This window comes from Scomber japonicus, chromosome 1 (genome assembly GCF_027409825.1).
Source record: "Scomber japonicus isolate fScoJap1 chromosome 1, fScoJap1.pri, whole genome shotgun sequence".
Lineage (NCBI taxonomy): Eukaryota > Metazoa > Chordata > Actinopteri > Scombriformes > Scombridae > Scomber > Scomber japonicus.
Window position 1 is genome coordinate 41,878,020 of NC_070578.1, and position 18,023 is coordinate 41,896,042.

The 18,023-nt window shown below is 41.4% G+C and overlaps 1 protein-coding gene across 1 annotated transcript; it reads right to left on the minus strand.

Annotated features, from left to right (window-relative positions):
• Nucleotides 1-2,877: 2,877 nt before the first annotated feature.
• On the minus strand, nt 2,878-17,763 carry LOC128359608 (annexin A2-like). Its single transcript, XM_053320075.1, has 12 exons — nt 17,704-17,763; nt 15,693-15,786; nt 9,002-9,096; nt 8,083-8,196; nt 7,707-7,797; nt 7,523-7,602; nt 7,345-7,404; nt 6,125-6,218; nt 4,417-4,512; nt 4,206-4,264; nt 3,534-3,656; nt 2,878-2,949 (listed from the first exon to the last, which is right to left on the minus strand). Exons 1-12 carry the CDS (start codon nt 17,752-17,754, stop codon nt 2,890-2,892), a joined length of 1,017 nt encoding a protein of 338 aa, XP_053176050.1. The 5' UTR covers nt 17,755-17,763; the 3' UTR covers nt 2,878-2,889.
• Between the last annotated feature and the right edge of the window lie 260 nt (nt 17,764-18,023).

Below are 18,023 nucleotides of genomic sequence, written 5' to 3' on the forward strand. Positions count from 1 at the left end.
TATACAAGAGAGACTTTATTTCATTATTTCATCACCTGACGTCATTTCATGTTTTATCGGTTTACTTTTATTTTGTAGTTTAACGTTTGAAGTAGGGCTGTCAGCATTAACGCATTAATCGCGATTAGATTAATGCAATCAATAACGCGTTAATGTTTTTTTAATCTCATTTTAATGTGTCAAGCCTTTTTGTCCCTTCTACTCCCCCGTAGACGGCTCCTCTAGCTGTAGCGCTATGCTTTGAAGTGGCCTCCTGCAGTAAACCTACCGCGGCCCAGTTTCCTTCTTCCTCTTTTCCTTCCTTCCGTCCTTCCTACCTTCCTTCCTTTCTTCCTGTCTCCCTTCCTCCTTGTCTTCTTTTCCTTCCTTCCTTCCTTCCCTCCGGTCTTCTCTTCTTTCTTATCCCCCTTTTCCTTCCTTTCGTCCTTCCTTCCTACCTTTCTTTCTCCCTTCCTCCTTGTCTTCTTTTCCTTCCTTCCTTCCTTCCTTCCTTCCTTCCTTCCGGTCTTCTCTTCCTTCCATCTGTCTTCTCTTACCTTCCTTCTTTCCTTCCTCCTGTCCTTCCCTCCCGTAGACGGCTCCTCTAGCTGTAGCGCTATGCTTTGAAGTGGCCTCCTGCAGTAAACCTACCGCGCTGATGGAAAGTAAGAGAGCTACTGGACTTTTGAACGTCTTGTTTAACTTTAAAACACTTCCAGACGCTTCAGTTGACAAGTCAAAAGTAAAATGCAACCTGTGTCAAACGGAGTTTAACTACCACCGGAGTACGTGGAGTTTGAGTTAGCACCTCCACGCTAAACACCCAGGTGTCTTCTTCTACACCAGGGGCGTCAAACATGAGGCCCGTGGGCCACAACCGGCCCGCCGAGGATCTGATCTGGCCCACTTTCCTTCCTGTCTTCTTTTCCTTGCTTCCATCTGTCCTTCCTTTTTTCCTTTCTTCGTTCCTACCTTCCTTTCTTCCTTCTGTTATTCCTTCCATCTGTCCTTCCTCTCTATACCTTCCTTTTTTTGCTTTCTTCGTTCGTTCCTTCCTTCCTTCTTTCCTTCTGTCTGTCCTTCCTACCTTTCTTCCCTCCTTCCTTTTGGCTTTCTTTCCTTCCTTCCCTTCTTATTTCCTTCCTTCCTTCCTTCCTTCCTTTTGTCTTTCTTTCCTTCCTTCCCTTCTTTTTTCCTTCCTTCCTTTCTTCCCTCAATCTTTTTAATGATCCGGCCCACATGAGATCAAACTGGTCTGTATGTGGCCCTTGAATGAAGATGAGTTTGACACCTCTGGACTACATATTCTTTAAAGTAGCTAACCAAAGGCAGCATTAAGGCTCCCAAACAACTTTTATTTTATTCTGCTGTCAGTTAGAAACTTCATATTTTCCACATTTAGTATTTTGTTTTGGACATACAAGGTTTCAGACAGTGACCATAATTCTCACATATCAAGAGAATAAGTCCTTTGTTGTATTTCTGTAAAGCTCGACATCACTGAGGCCTGAAGCTGAGTGCTGTGTAACTAAAGTAACTAATTACTTTTTTACTGAGTAATATTTCATGTAATTTTTCAGATAACTTCATTTCTCCACTAATTCAGACTAAACTCGAAGCAAAGCTGAGGCTGATGGGAATTTAAACCAGTTAAAACACCGGATGAAAAATGAATTTGAGTGAATAAAATACTTCAGTCTGGATCAAACCTTTATTGTCGTCACTATAGCAACACTTCTAAAATAACTGATAAAATAAACTTATTACAGCTCAAAGATATTTAGTTTATCGTCACAGAGGACTAAAAAAAAAAAAAGAGAAGAAGCTGAATCACATAATTTGGACTTTTCTTAAAAATGACTCCAAATAATAAATTTAACATTAATCTATTAATCAGTTAATCAGTTAATCAGTTAATCTGAGGCTGATGGGAATGTAAACCAGTTAAAACACTGGATGAAAAATGAACTTGAGTGAATAAAATACTTGTTGAGATATTTTCAGTCTGGATTAAACCTTTATTATCGTCACTATAGCAACACTTCTAATATAACTAATAAAATAAACTTTAAGATATTTAGTTTATTGTCACAGAGGACTAAAGAAAATATTCACATTAAGAAGCTGAAATCACATAATTTGGACTTTTCATAAAAATTACTCCAAATAATAAATTTAACAAAATTAACAAAATAGTTGGCGACTAATTAATTAATCTATTAATCAGTTAATTGTTGCAGCTCTGATGGACACAAACCTGTTTATTAATTATTAGCTCGACGCTTTAAAAAGGACAGAATATATCATATATTTCCACCTGAAGACAGTTTAATTTAAATAGAAGTGAAGATGATTTTTGTCAGATTTGTTCAGAGCATTTGTTTTTAAGATGTTTTAGTTTTTATTTGGAGGAAAATTAAACTTGACATCAGAACTTGAATCAGCTGAAAAACAGTAAAAGTTATTTATCACAGAAATCTATTTTAACTCTGTATTACACACAATATTCATCAGTTCTGCTCTACTGACAAATAACTCTTTACACTTTAAATTCTAAATTAGCTCATTATTATTATTTCACTCTGAATATTATGATGTTTTCTTTTAATTTCATGTCTCATAAAGTCATATTTGCATCCATCAGACATCAGAAGGAACAAAGATCTGGTGTTTGATCAGTAAACAGGATGAAAGTCTTCCAGCAGTAATAAACTCATATTCAGTGTGTCTCTGCTGCCACCTGCTGGCCACTTCATCAAACTGCACTCAGACAGGAAACAGGTGAAACGTCTTTATTTCAGAAACAGAAGCTGCTCAGATATGAAACAATCTGTTTTTATATGAAACAAACAAACAATAAAAGGCTCCAATACTGTGAAATATTATATGTGATGATAGAAATCAGCTGGTTCAGTCGTCTCCTCCGCACAGACTGAGAAGAGCCTTCTGGTAGTCTCCTTTAGTGTGTTCCTGGAAGACACAAAGATAACCAGCTTTAGTAATAATAATAATGGGAAGAAGAAGAAGAAGAAGAAAAGGAAGGAGGAGGAGGAGGAGGAGAAAAAAAGGAAGGAGGAGGAGGAGGAGGAGAAGAAGAAGAAGAAAAGGAAGGAGGAGGAGGAGGAGGAGAAGAAGAAGAAGAAGTCAACACAGGCCTAGTGTCATTATGTTTCAGCTCAAATTCAGCTACTTAATAAAGTTGTGTATTGATCACCAGGGACAAACATTGTAGCTCAGAGACAAACAGCTAAAACAATAAGAGGTAATTAACTAAATAAAAAGTCAAAATAGAAATAAAAATAGAAATTATAGAACAGAGATCAAAGTCAACTTTAACTAATATTGCAGAACTGTGTAACTAAAGTGGTGTGATGAGTAGAGTGCAGTACAACAGACAGTATGTAGAATATTATTATGATATTATGATTTATTATATGTATTATTATATTTAGTTAGTATAATTAGTTTTACTGAAGCAGCTGATTGATGAGGACTGATGGAATAACTGTTGACCTTTGACCCACACAGACACTCTCTCTCTCTCTCTCTCTCACCGCGATGGTCTGGTACAGCGATCTTTTGTGATGCTTCTTGAACTCTGATCTGATCTTCATGAGGTCGACTTCACAGCGAGAAACCATGATCCTGGTCACCACCTTCTCCTTCGCTCCTTTACTCTGAGAGAGAGACACACACGATACTTCAACACGGAGGACGACAAACGAGCACAGAGCAGACGGAGCAGACACACAGAGCAGACGGAGCAGACACACACACACAGAGAGCAGACAGACTGACGGAGCAGACACACACACACAGAGAGCTGACAGACTGACGGAGCAGACACACACACACACACAGAGCAGACACACAGACAGAGCAGACAGAGCAGACGGAGCAGACGGAGCAGACGGAGCAGACACACACACACAGAGAGCAGACAGACTGACGGAGCAGACACACAGACAGAGCAGACGGAGCAGACGGAGCAGACAGAGAAGACACTGACACTGAGCAGACAGAGCAGACACAGAGCAGACAGAGCAGACACACGGAGCAGACACACAGAGCAGGCAGAGCAGACACACAGAGCAGACAGAGCATACACACAGAACAGGCAGAGCAGACAGAGCAGAGCAGACACACAGAGCAGACACACACACAGAGACAGAGACACAGACTGACGGAGGAGTCTGCAGAGCAAATATTCAGTGAGACAGTTTTACCTTCATGGCGTCATTGAGTCTGTTGGCGAAGTACAGCTGCCTGTTTTCAAAGCACTCAACTGTGAAGAAGAAGAAGAAGAAGACAGATTTAATACACCTGGTTATATATTTAAATAACAATATAATGACATCACATAGAAATACTACAGTAAAGTACAAGTACCTTTACATTTGTGAAGTACTTGTACTTTGTGTTTTTATTTAAACATACCCAGAGTGAGGAAGGACTTCTCCAGATCTCCCTTCACCTCCTTCCTGATGCTCTCCTTCATGTCATACGGACTGTAGCTCTTATATCTGTCAAACACTGACACACAAAACAGACTCAGAGTCAACAGTCAGCTGAGAGACGTTTGTCCTTCATGGAGCAGAGCAGCAGGAACACATAACTAATGTCCTGATATAATATTATAGTAGAGGCTCAACATGATATCACAGGATTTTAACAGATTTATTACAAAATAAAATGTAATCATGTGTGTTTAGTATATGTTTCTGTGTGTCTGGGTTTGTATGTGTGTGCAGTATTGTGTGTAAGTGTGTGTGTGATTAAAGACTGTGTAAAGTGAATAAAGACATTTTATTTCAAGATTTCTGTGTTCAGGATTTAGTGGTGATTAGCATAAACCCGCCCCTGCTGCTGTAGAGGTATAAATACATTCAGCACACACTACTACTACTACAGTCTACAGTTAACCAGTTAGCTGAGTTAGCACTACTACTACTACACTCTACAGTTTGCCAGCTAGCTGAGTTAGCACTACTACTACTACAGTCTACAGTTAGCCAGTTAGCTGAGTTAGCACTACTACTACTACCGTCTACAGTTAGCCAGTTAGCTGAGTTAGCACTACTACTACTACAGTCTACAGTTAGCCAGTTAGCTGAGTTAGCACTACTACTACTACAGTCTACAGTTAGCCAGTTAGCTGAGTTAGCACTACTACTACTACAGTCTACAGTTAGCCAGTTAGCTGAGTTAGCACTACTACTACTACTACTACAGTCTACAGTTAGCCAGTTAGCTGAGTTAGCCGCCGAGCTAGCAGCTAAGCTAGCAGCAGAAAGCTCTCAGACGTATCGTCCATGTTTCCGGTAGAGGTGGTGACTTTGATTCAGTGTTGCCAACTCCTCAGTAAGGAAAGTAGCTGTTGGCTGTCCTAGAAGTCGCTAAATAATTTTCTATTTGCATGTAATTATAATGGACACTGTAGGAAAGAGGAATAACATCGTGGGAGAGATTAAAAAAAAAAAGTGAGTTTAAAAAAACCTAAATATGTTTATTTATATATTTTAACTTTCCTCTCTTGATTACTGTTGATATTTGACGATTTTTTTAATCATTCAAATTTGGCAGGGTGGTTAACAACACACTTTACTGTGGTATGTCAAACTCAGAACACACATTTATTCTTACTTTACACGGACTTTAATGTGTGTAGTGTGTGTATGTGTGTAGTGTGTGTATGTCTGTAGTGTGTATATGTCTGTAGTAGGCCTATATGTGTGTGCGTGTATGTCTGTAGAGTGTGTGTGTGTGTTTGTATATATCTGTCTGTGTGTGCATGTGTGTGTGCAGTGTGTGTGTAGTGTGTGTGTGTGTATATGTCTGTAGTATGTGTATGTCTGTAGTGTGTGTGTGTGTGTTTGTATCTGTGTGTAGTGTGTATGTCTGTAGTGTGTGTGTGTGTGTGTTTGTATCTGTGTGTAGTGTGTGTGTTTGTATCTGTATGTCTGTAGTGTATGTGTGTAGTATGTGTATGTCTGTAGTGTGTGTGTATCTGTATGTGTATATGTGTGTATCTGTAGTGTGTGTGTGTGTAGTGTGTGTATATATGTGTGTATGTGTGGTGTGGTCGTGTGTGTGTGTGTGTGTGTGTGTGTAGTGTATATGTGTAATGTGTAATGTGTGTGTTCACCTTTCTGCAGGTGGGGAACGCTCCTCTGAGACATGATGGAGATCCAAGTCGCCACATCGGTTCCCTTCCTCTTCACACCGGCTTCATACAGAGACTGAAAGATTCACAAAGAGCAGAAGACTGATGATCACAGCAGGACACTGAGGTACGGACAACGGGACACTGAGGTACGGACAGCAGGACACGGAGGTACGGACAGCAGGACACTGAGGTACGGACATCGGGACACTGAGGTACGGACAACGGGACACTGAGGTACGGACAACGGGACACTGAGGTACGGACAGCAGGACACGGAGGTACGGACAGCGGGACACTGAGGTACGGACATCGGGACACTGAGGTACGGACAGCGGGACACTGAGGTACGGACAGCGGGACACTGAGGTACGGACAGCGGGACACTGAGGTACGGACAGCGGGACACTGAGGTACGGACAGCGGGACACTGAGGTACGGACAACGGGACACTGAGGTACGGACAGCGGGACACTGAGGTACGGACAGCGGGACACTGAGGTACGGACAGCGGGACACTGAGGTACGGACAGCGGGACACTGAGGTACGGACAGCGGGACACTGAGGTACGGACAGCGGGACACTGAGGTACAGATAGCGGGACACTGAGGTACGGACAACGGGACACTGAGGTACGGACAGCGGGACACTGAGGTACGGACAGCGGGACACTGAGGTACGGACAGCGGGACACTGAGGTACGGACAGCAGGACACTGAGGTATGGACTAGGCATGGGCCGGTATGAGATTCTGGCGGTATGATAACCATAAGAAAAAATATCACAGTTTCACGGTATGGCGGTATTGCGATTACAGCTCTAAAATGTTCCTAAAAGGAAGAAAAATAAAGACAGACATGTTAATTTAATCTGAATATACACTGTAATGACCTGAGTGTGAGGGGTCGTGATACTCTACGCTGCAGCTGCACCACCTGAGGGATTACTGACCAGCACTTTCTGTCTTTGACCAGACTAAAAACGTCTCATACCTTAGGAACGGTATGACAGAAAATTTGTCGGTTTCGGTTATTGTGGTTTTTCAAATCGCGGTATACCTTGAACACGGTTATCATCCCATGCCTAGTATGGACAGCAGGACACTGAGGTACGGACACCCATCGATTGATTTATAGTTACGTCCATTTCTTTTATACAGTCTATGGGTTAAAACTAAACTCTAAAAGTCTGTTTGACTCACTCTGGCGTCGTCGTCGATCTTCTGATAGTCGACCACGTTGGAGGGTTCGTCTCTCTTCGTCTGCAGATGATTAAAAAATAAAAGACTCAAACTGATGAATCCATTATCAAAGCAGTTTCAGCTCTAATGATGATATAACTATAATATAAATGGAGGAGTGTGTGTCCAGTGTCTGTACCTGAACCAGAGCCAGAAGGAGTTTAGCAAAGTCTCCCGATGTGTCTCCTGCGATGTCTTTCTCCAACTCCTTCTTAAACACTGTGGAGAGAAACAACAGAGATGAACACGTTAATATGTTCATTATTTCTTTCTGTGTCTCAGATTGACTGGATATTATTTGAACAGCTCGTTTCCAGACTCACTGTCTTTGTAAACCTTCTTGATGTCCACCAGCTCGTCGTTGCTTCTGGAGCAAACCATCTCGATGAGCGATTCCTCGTCTGTTCCCAAACCCTGAACACAGACACAAATTCTGAGTAAGATCATAATCATACCACCTTAAGACCAGAAAGTAAAGGATCATACCACCTTAAGACCAGAAAGTAAAGGATCATACCACCGTAAGACCAGACAGTAAAGGATCATACCACCTTAAGACCAGAAAGTAAAGGCCTCCACTATTCAACACAAATCTTATGTTTTATAAGTGAGTCTCTTTAAGGGAAAACATTTTGTAAAGTTGTTTAAACATCTTAAACATCACAGATTCATTAACGTGAAGGTAAGAGTCAGTCTTACCTTCATGGAGGCTTTGAGCTCGAAGGCGTCGTACTGAGCCGTGCTCTTCATCAGACCCAGCATCAGAGCCTCCAGAGAGCCGGACAGCGCCCCCTTCAGGGCCGTGCTCAGGTCCTACAAACACAGAGTTAAACTGTCATTTAACAAGAATACCAACGATACCAACAGCTTCATGTTCACACTGGGCAGGTTGATCTAAATCATGGGTGCTCAATACGTCGATCGCGATCTACCAGTGGATCGTAAAGGTAGTGTGGGTAGATCGCATGGCATTAGAAAAATAGACGTCAGCCTATCATCCATCCCGTCACTTGATTGATATACAGGGCAGCCAGTCACATGACATCTGACTTTTTCTGACACTTAGGTCACTGCGCATGCGCAGACAACGGCACTAAGTGCAGCAAAACTAACAAGCTAGCTAGTGAGTTACCTCCAATTAGCCCTCGGTTTTTTCTCTTAAAATTAAGAAAGGGTATAAAAATGAGTGGGGGAGCTGGACCAAGTAAGAAGACAAAAACTTATCACTTTCATACGGAATGGGAGAGCAGCTACTGTCCGGACTATGCATCCCTGGCTGATTACATTCAGTGCAAGTCATCAGAGTAAACTCAGGTGATGACAAAAAATGTACATAGTTAATTGTGTTGTGTTGTGCAATATGGACTCATGCGGTTATGCAAGGTACATCAACATATATTGTACATATGAAGAATTCTCAATATATTTATAAATAAATATAAGTTTTGCATTTTTGTGGCAGGTAGATCATTTTGACTTTGGTCATTTTATAAGTAGCTCGCATGCTGAAAAAGTGTGAGCACCCCTGATCTAAATAATTAGCACTGAACACAGTTAGCCTGATGGGGACGTCGTTAGTTCTTCAGGTATAATATATAATATATTATAGTTGCTGAACCTTCTTGGCGATGCGTTCATAGACAAATCCGATCTCTCTGCGCTGGTGGTTGCTGCGTCGGGTCAGGATGTCGATGATGGTCTGCTCGTCCACTCCTGCAACAAACACAACACACAGATTTCACTTTTTAGAGCCTTTTTAACTCAATAAGAAACAACCGGAGAACAGATTAAAATATTCTGACATGTTGAATCAACCAGCTGCATCATGCTGTTTAACCTATAGGGGGCGTAACAGAGCTTATAAATAATATTCTGTTTTATACTTTAACCCTCCTTTCGTCCTCCCGGGTCAAATTGACCCCGTCTGTTTTGACTGTTCCTTCTTTCCTCCCTCCCTTCCTTCCATCTGTCCTTCCTCCCTCCCTCCCTCCTTCCTCTCTCTTTTCCTCCCTTCCTCCCTTCCTTCTTTCCTTCCTCCTTCCCCTTTCTTCCTTGCTTCTGTCCTACCTCCCTCCCTCCTTCTCTTTCTTTCCTCCCCCTACCTTCCTCCCTTCCTTCTTTCCTGTCCTTCTTTCCTTCCTTTCTCCCTTCCTCTTTTCCTTTCTCCCTTTCTCCCCCCCTCTTCCTTCTTTCCTTCCTCCCTCCTACCTTTCTTTCTTCCTTGCTTCCTTCCTTACTTCCTTCCTTTCCTTCCTCCCTCTTTTCCTTCCTCGCTTCCTCCCTCTTTTCCTTCCTTTTTCCGCCCTTACTTCTTTCACCCCTTCTTACCTTCCTTTCTCCCTTCCTTCCTTGACTCGAGGACAACAGGAGGGTTAAAGACCTGCAGGAGCTACATTAACTAAATGACTGTGTGTTTCTGCTGGGAGAAGCATAGCGTAGCATAGCGTAGCATAGCGTAGCGTACTCTGGGCAAATAATGCACCTTTTAAATTAAGTTTCACTATTAAAACAATAATTATGGCAACTCAATCTCAAACTCAAACTCTATTGTATGAAAGCTGCTCTACAAATAAAATGTATTATTATTATTACTATCAAATACAGAGAAGAAGACTCATAAAGAAGTTTTTATAAGGAAGGAAATAATACATTCACTACTTTTTGTTAAACTCCACAGAGCAGCTTTCCTGTTTTAACTCTCAGAGCTTCCTTTTAGTTTCCTTTATAAAACCAGCTGGTCTGGCTTTAATTAAACGATTACTCTCAGCTGTTTACGTTTAAATATCATAAATCCTTCGTTGTTTGAGGAGGGAGGAAGAAAGGAAGGATGGAAGGGAGGAAGAAGGAAGGAAGGAAAGGAGGGAGGGAGGAAGAAAGAAGGAAAGGAGGGGAGGAAAGAAGGAAGGAAAGGAGGGAACCCAAACCATGATCTTTACATAGTTCTAATCAAGTAAACTAGACATTAGTTCCCTCCTTCCTTCTTTCCTCCCTTCCATCCTCCCTCCTTTCCTTCCTTCTTCCTCCCTTCCTTCCTCCCTCCTTCCCTTCCTTCCTCCATCCTTTCCTTCCTTCCTTCCTCCCTCCCCCCCTTCCTTCCTTCCTCCCTCCTTTCATTCCTTCACACAGCAGAGTCTGAAGTGAAGCAGCTCACAGGTTCGATGCAGGTTTCTATCAGGCATCTGGAGTTAAAATTCCTCCAACTGTAGATGGAAGGGAGGAAGGGAGAAAGGAGGGAGGAAAGAAGGTAGGAAGGAAGGTAGGAGGGAGGGAGGAAAGAAGGTAGGAGGGAGGGAGGAAGGAGGGAGGAAAGAAGGAAGGAGGGAGGAAGGAAATAATGCATTCACTACTTTTTGTTAAACTCCACAGAGCAGCTTTCCTGTTTTAACTCTCAGAGCCTCCTTTTAGTTTCCTTTATAAAACCAGCTGGTCTGTCTTTAATTAAACGATGACTCAGCTGTTTACGTTTAAAACAGAAATATCATAAAATCCTTCGTTGTTTGAATCTGACTCATGTTTTTCATTCATGATAAAAGAAACTCTCTCTGTGCTCCTGAAATGATCTTTTTATTGTTTCTTTGTTTGAACTCAACGGTGGAAAATCCTTCCCTCTGCTCTTCCTGCTTTTTACTGCAGCTCACAGGAAGCTGAGAGAGAGACGCTGGAAAACCCTGCAGCTCTGTTTGTCCTCAAACACCTCAACACTAAAACACACAGCAGAGTCTGAAGGGAAGCAGCTCACAGGTTCGATTCCCAGGTTTCTATGAGGCATCTGGAGTTAAAGTTCCTCCAACTGTGGATGGAAGAGAGGAAGGGAGGGAGGAAAGTAGGAGGGAGGAAGAAAGGAAGGGAGGTAGAAAGGTAGGAAGGAAGGTAGGAGGGAGGGAGGGCGGGAGGAAAGAAGGAAGGAGGGAGGAAGAAAGGAAGGATGGAAGGGAGGAAGGATGCAAGGGAGGAAGAAAGAAGGAAAGGAGGGGTAAACTAGACATTAGTTCCCTCCTTCCTTCTTTCCTCCTTTCCTTCCTTCCTTCGTCTATCCTTTCCTTCCTTCTTCTTCCCTTCCTCCCTTCCTTCCTCCCTCCTTTCCTTCCTTCACACAGCAGAGTCTGAAGTGAAGCAGCTCACAGGTTCGATTCCCAGGTTTCTTTCAGGCATCTGGATTTAAATTCCTCCAGCTGTGAGTCTTTTATTTTGTAGGGGTGAAACATGCTGCTGTGAGTCTTTTATTTTGTAGTGAGTCTTTTATTTTGTAGTGAGGGTTAGGGTGAAACATGCTGCTGTGAGTCTTCTATTTTGTAGGGGTGAAACATGCTGCTGTGAGTCTTTTATTTTGTAGGGGTGAAACATGCTGCTGTGGTTTGAACAGCTCACTCAGGGAACAGAGCCAGCTGGTAATCGGATCTCTAACAGGATGAAATCACAGTTTTGGCTCGTTGTGCTCAATGAAAACTGAAATGTGTTGACGGACTGCAGCAGTTTGCTTCACACAGAAACTAAAGTCCTGAGTCAACATGAAACTCTGAACAACTACAGAAAATATTCACTTCTTTGATAAAACAGTGGACAGAACAACGAGGCGTGGGCCGGTATGATAACCATAAAATATCACGGTTTCATGGTAGTATTGTGATTCCAGCTCTAAAATGTTTCTAAAAGGAAGAAAAATAAAGACAGACATGTTAATTTAACCTGAATCTCTAATAACTGTGTGAGGTGATACTTTATGCTGCAGCTGAACCTCCTGAGGGTTTGGTTTTGGTTATCATGACTTTTTCATATCGCTGTGAACACAGTTATCATCCCATGCCTAGTAACTGAAGGAGAGAAGTCAACTTCAACTCCCATTCCTGCAAGAAACATCCAATCAATGAGCTTTAAAGTTTACTCTGTAGATGTAATAGTCTGCGTCGACCCAGCGTAGAAGCATAAATCAGCCTTAAATAAACAGGAACACATTCATTGCACAGAGAACATCAAAGAGCACTCGAACCTGCTTAAGTCCACTATCCTCAACACCTTCCAAACCACCCTTGGGTACAAGTCCAGAAAACATCATGACTGGTTTGATGAAAATGACGCAGAGATAGAACTTCTGATCTCCAAAAAAAGGGAACCCTTTCATGCTTGGCAAAGCGACATTACCTGCAAGGCTAAGAGACTGGCTCACTCCAGAGCCAAGGCTGATGTCCAGAACCGGGTAAGGCAGATTAAGAACTCCTGGTGGACAGAAAAGGCACTGGAAATCCAGCGTCTGGCAGACTCTGGAGACACCAGAGGCTTTTTCAGTGCCACTTAGGCTGTCTACGGCCCATGCCGTCGCGGCTTGAACCCATTACGTTCAAAGGACGGACAGGAGCTGCTGAAGGACAACGAGTCCATTAACAAGCGATGGAGAGAGCACTTCCAAGAACTCCTCAACCGTAACACTGCAACTCAATCAAATTTCATCTGTCACATCCCTCAGAGTCCCATCAAGGAAGACATGGGGGAACCTCCCACCTTATCCAAGGCCCAAGATGCCATCAGGAGCCTGAAGAACAACAGGGCCACCGGTCCAGATGGGATCCCAGCTGAGGTCCTAAAGGAAGGTGGAGCAGAACTCCCGTGCTGCCTCCATGCCCTCCTTCTGAAGGTCTGGGAAGAGGAAGAACTCCCCTCAGAGCTCAGAGATGCTCTGATCGTGACCATATTTAAGAAGGGGGACAAAGCTGATTGTGGAAACTACAGAGGCATCTCACTCCTGTCAACAACTGGCAAAGTACTTGCTCGTGTTCTCACTAATCGTCTACTGCCACTGTCTGAGGAAATACTCCCAGAATCACAGTGCGGCTTTCGTCCATCTAGAGGCACAGCAGATATGATCTTCACAGCCCGCCAACTCCAGGAGAAATGCTGTGAGCACAAGCTGCCTTTGTACATGGCCTTCATAGACCTGACAAAGGCCTTTGATACAGTAGATGGCCAGGCTCTAAGGAACATACTGTCGAGGTATGGCTGCCCGGACAAATACATCAGAGTCCTGAGGCTACTCCATGATGGAATGACAGCCACGGTGCTCAGCAACAGCGGCTCCATTAGTTTAAGGATAACCCTAATCTGTTCCCAAAGACTCAACTATCAGTGTCTTATAGTAAAAATGTTTCTTATTATTGTTGTTGGACCAACGCTGACTCAAGCAACATCAGCAGTGACATCATCAAAAGGCTGTATACTGTTTGTTTTGGTCAAAAGGAGGAATTCATGAGTCACAAGTTCACCAGCTGGATGAAGAAAAGGCTCGTCTGGCTGAACTTCACCTTTTAGAGCAGATCAGCTGATTGTGTTAAATTCTGGTGAGTCAGAGTCACTACCAGGAAACACACACACACACACACACACACACACACACACACACACACACACACACACACACACACACTGAGGCTCGGTCACATTTCATTGTGTCAAAACTTCAACAATCAACAGGTTTTCGGACAGTTGAGTCGGAGTTATTTGAGTTATTTGAGTTATTTGTTGGAGCTTCTGGACCCAGCTGTGTGATTCAGGACTCGTGTTGGTTCAGTGATGAATGAAGAAGCTGAATCATCACAAACTGCCCAAATATATTAACGTCTGCTCGTCAGAAATCATTCAACATGGATATAATAATCCTCCAGTAATTAATTTTAAGCCTCTTGTTTATGAGACTCTCTAACTTCATGTTTGGTGCTGATGTTCAGTAAAGGATCTGAGTCACAGCAGAGTTATTAAAGTTCACTAAAACTAAAACTAGCAATAAAAAAAAAATCATATTTTTATTAGGGCTGTCAGTGTAAAATCTCATTTTAATGTTGCAAGCCTTTTTGTCCCTTCTACTCCCCCGTAGACGGCTCCTCTAGCTGTAGCGCTATGCTTTGAAGTGGCCTCCTGCAGTAAACCTACCGCGCTGATGGAAAGTAAGAGAGCTACTGGACTTTTGAACGGCTTGTTTAACTTTAAAACACTTCCAGACGCTTCAGTTGACAAGTCAAAAGTAAAATGCAACCTGTGTCAAACGGAGTTTAACTACCACCGGAGTACGTGGAGTTTGAGTTAGCACCTCCACGCTAAACACCCAGGTGCAGCCAAGCCAGCCTCAGCTCCACCAAAGGACCATTTTGGAGTGTGGGAGTCGCAGCAGAGCCGTGATTGATTCCCAGTTAAGACACTCTGGTAAGAAATGCTTTACATTATGGGCTTAAAACTGCCTTCAAATAGAAAATAACAGGATTTTAAACATGCATTTCAAACTATGGAAATTCTGCGATTAATCGCGATTTAAAAAATTAATCGTTTGACAGCCCTAGTTTTTATTTATATATTTAAAAAAAGAGAGTTATTTAACTAAAACTAAACTGAACAGCAGATAGAATCATCTTAGTTTGAGTTTTCTCTTCATTGTCTCCATTGTGACTGTATAGTGTTCAGTGTGACTAGTTGTAATAACGGGTTAGTACCAGCAGGGGGCAGCAGGAGAAGAAGCTCCAGGAAATAAACATCACAGCAGTAGATAACAGTAAAGGTGTGGTGATTCCTTCAAAATAAAAACTAAATTAAGACCAGGCGGGGAGTTCTGGTCCTCTGAAATGAGGCCAACCAGGAAGTAACTTAGAGCTGCATTCTATCAAAAGGCCACCAGGGGGCGACCGTCTCTATACAAGTCAATGGAGAATTCACCAACTTCTCACTTGATTTCTAACCTCAGTAAACGTTTTCAAAATGTGTTTATGGTCTCAATCGCTAGTTTAAAGCCTTCTTCAATGCAGTATGATGTTCATTTGGGACATTTTGGCCTCCCTGATTTTATATGTGATGATAAAGCAGGGTATGCATTAGGGCGTGGCTACGTCCTGATTGACAGGTTGATTGACCAATGTCCTCGAGATCCAGCCCTCGTTACCATAGCAACCTCCCCGCTCCGCCCACGGCCCCGCCTCATGCCCATATAAGTAGAATCCGTGTTTTTATTTTTCCCAGCATGCACCTGAAATTTTCAAGATGGCCGCTGCCTAGATTAGAAACTATTGGCTTCCGAGCAGCAGTCCACAAACCAATGGGTGACGTCACAGATGTTACGTCCATTTCTTTATACAGTCTGTGGTTTAAACTAGTCAATTCCTTCAAAATAAAATAAGATTAAAACTAGTCAAACTCACTCAGATCTCAGTTACATAACTCTGAGACCTTTGTGGAAACTTCCAGATGATTAGGGTTGGAGGGAGGAGGGGGTTTGGTTAGGGTTTGGGGGGCGGGAGGAGGGGATTTGGGGGGGGGGGTATTTTGGACTCTCTCACCTTTCACTTTGATGGCCGTGTCGATCCGGACCGCATCCTTCTCCGGGTCGAAGTCTCGTGCCGGCACCACGGTGGGGAATCTGGGTTCGGGCTCCTACAGGAACACAAACAGAGAGGTGTGACATCAGATTTCCTCTCATGGTTTGTCCTCTTGGGCCACCGTAGCTCCGACCCGTTTGCTTATATGTGTGACTTTTAGCACATATTTGATTTGCTGACAGTCCGACCAGCTCTAATAAATATTATACCAGTTTATAATCAGTCTGCTTTATCGAGGCTTTGTGAAGAGTTTATAATTAGATTGTTAATTAGGTTGTGAACTCTTTCTAAATATTAAATAAGCTGCTTGCCAAATAGTGATCCTGTATTTATCTGTATCTCAGCTTTGTCTCCATCATTGGTTTACTGTTGGTTGAGTCTTTTTATGTTTCTTAGCCTCCAATTATGAGATTTTATTTATGAGTTACAAACTATTTCAACACTAAAAGGAATATTTTAAGTACAGTGACAATAAAGGCTTCTCTTAAATCTCTCTACATCTTGCCAAATAGTGATCCTGCATTGCTCTATGAGGAAATAAGGTTATAACTCATTTATAAACTGTTAATTAATGGTTTATGAAGTGTTTACAATCTAATTAATAACTCACTTTCAACCATTTATAAACCCTTTATTATAAAGTGGAATCATACTATACTAATATATTTCTTCCCTTTTACTAGAATTTAAAGGTGTGTCCAAACTTCTGACAAGGTTAGGGTGTTGAAATGTTATAATAGAAAATCCAACGTTGCAACACGACCTCAAACTCAACTTCATTATGAAACTCTGCAGCTGCTGGATGATATCAGAGATTATGAGTTTTGGTTTCAGTTAACTTTAAACCAAAAGTTTTTCAGGCCTAAACTTTTAAACTACTTTGTTTTTCTGCTGAGAGATAAAATAGAGACAGAAGTTTAGTTTATAATGTCGCTGTAAAGTAAATGTTTGTTTGCTTCTGTTGGAATTCATCCATTTTTATTTAGTTTAGTTTTAGTGACTTTAACAAGTGATAAAGTAGTTTGAGTGTAGTTTTATTTTGAAGGACTGATCCTCCCTCAGCTGCACACTGAACATGAACCTCAGCTACACTGGGATAGACTGGTTATACTGGTTTATACTGGTTTATATTATATAGACTGGTTTATATTATATAGACTGGTTTATACTGGTTTATATTATATATACTGGTTTATATTATATATACTGGTTTATATTATACTGGTCTATATTATATATACTGGTTTATATTATATAGACTGGTTTATATTATATATACTGGTTTATATTATATATACTGGTTTATATTATACTGGTTTATATTATACTGGTTTATATTATATATACTGGTTTATATTATATATACTGGTTTATATTATATAGAGTGGTTTATATTATATTATACTGGTTTATATTATATAGACTGGTTTATATTATATATACTGGTTTATATTATATATACTGGTTTATATTATATAGAGTGGTTTATATTATATATACTGGTTTATATTATATATACTGGTTTATATTATATAGAGTGGTTTATATTATATATACTGGTTTATATTATATAGAGTGGTTTATATTATATATACTGGTTTATATTATATAGACTGGTTTATATTAGTAGATACTGGTTTATATTATATATATATAGACTGGTTTATATTAGATATATACTGGTTTATATTATATAGACTGGTTTATACTGGTTTATTGTGTTTATACTGGTTTATATTATATATACTGGTTTATACTGGTGTATTGTGTTTATACTGGTTTTAGTGTTACATGTTGCAGTTCTTGTTGTTAAGGTGACAGTTTGATTTAAAACAGTTATTGTTGTAGTTTTGTGGAAGCTAACAGGATCTAATTATTTCAGATTGATTTTATAGACGTTCGGTCTCTCTGCAGTCTGCACTGTGCTTCCTGTGTGATGTCACACATGTGATGTCATCATCAGTGGACTCACCCCTCCGTACGACAGAGTCAGCTGGCTCAGAAACTCAGAGACGAGCGCCATGATGATGGTTAACCTGCAGAGAGACAGAGAGATGATGAAGATGATGAAGATGATGATGATGATGATGATGAAGATGATGAAGATGATGATGATGATGATGATGATGATGATGATGAAGATGATGAAGATGATGATGATGATTATACATGAGTACAGACTGAAACGAGATGCTGTGAGATTTAAATACGACTCACAGTGAAATGAAACGAAGAGATCAGCTGTGACTTTGAGTCCAAACTGCTGAAGCTTCACGTTAACGTCACATCTGA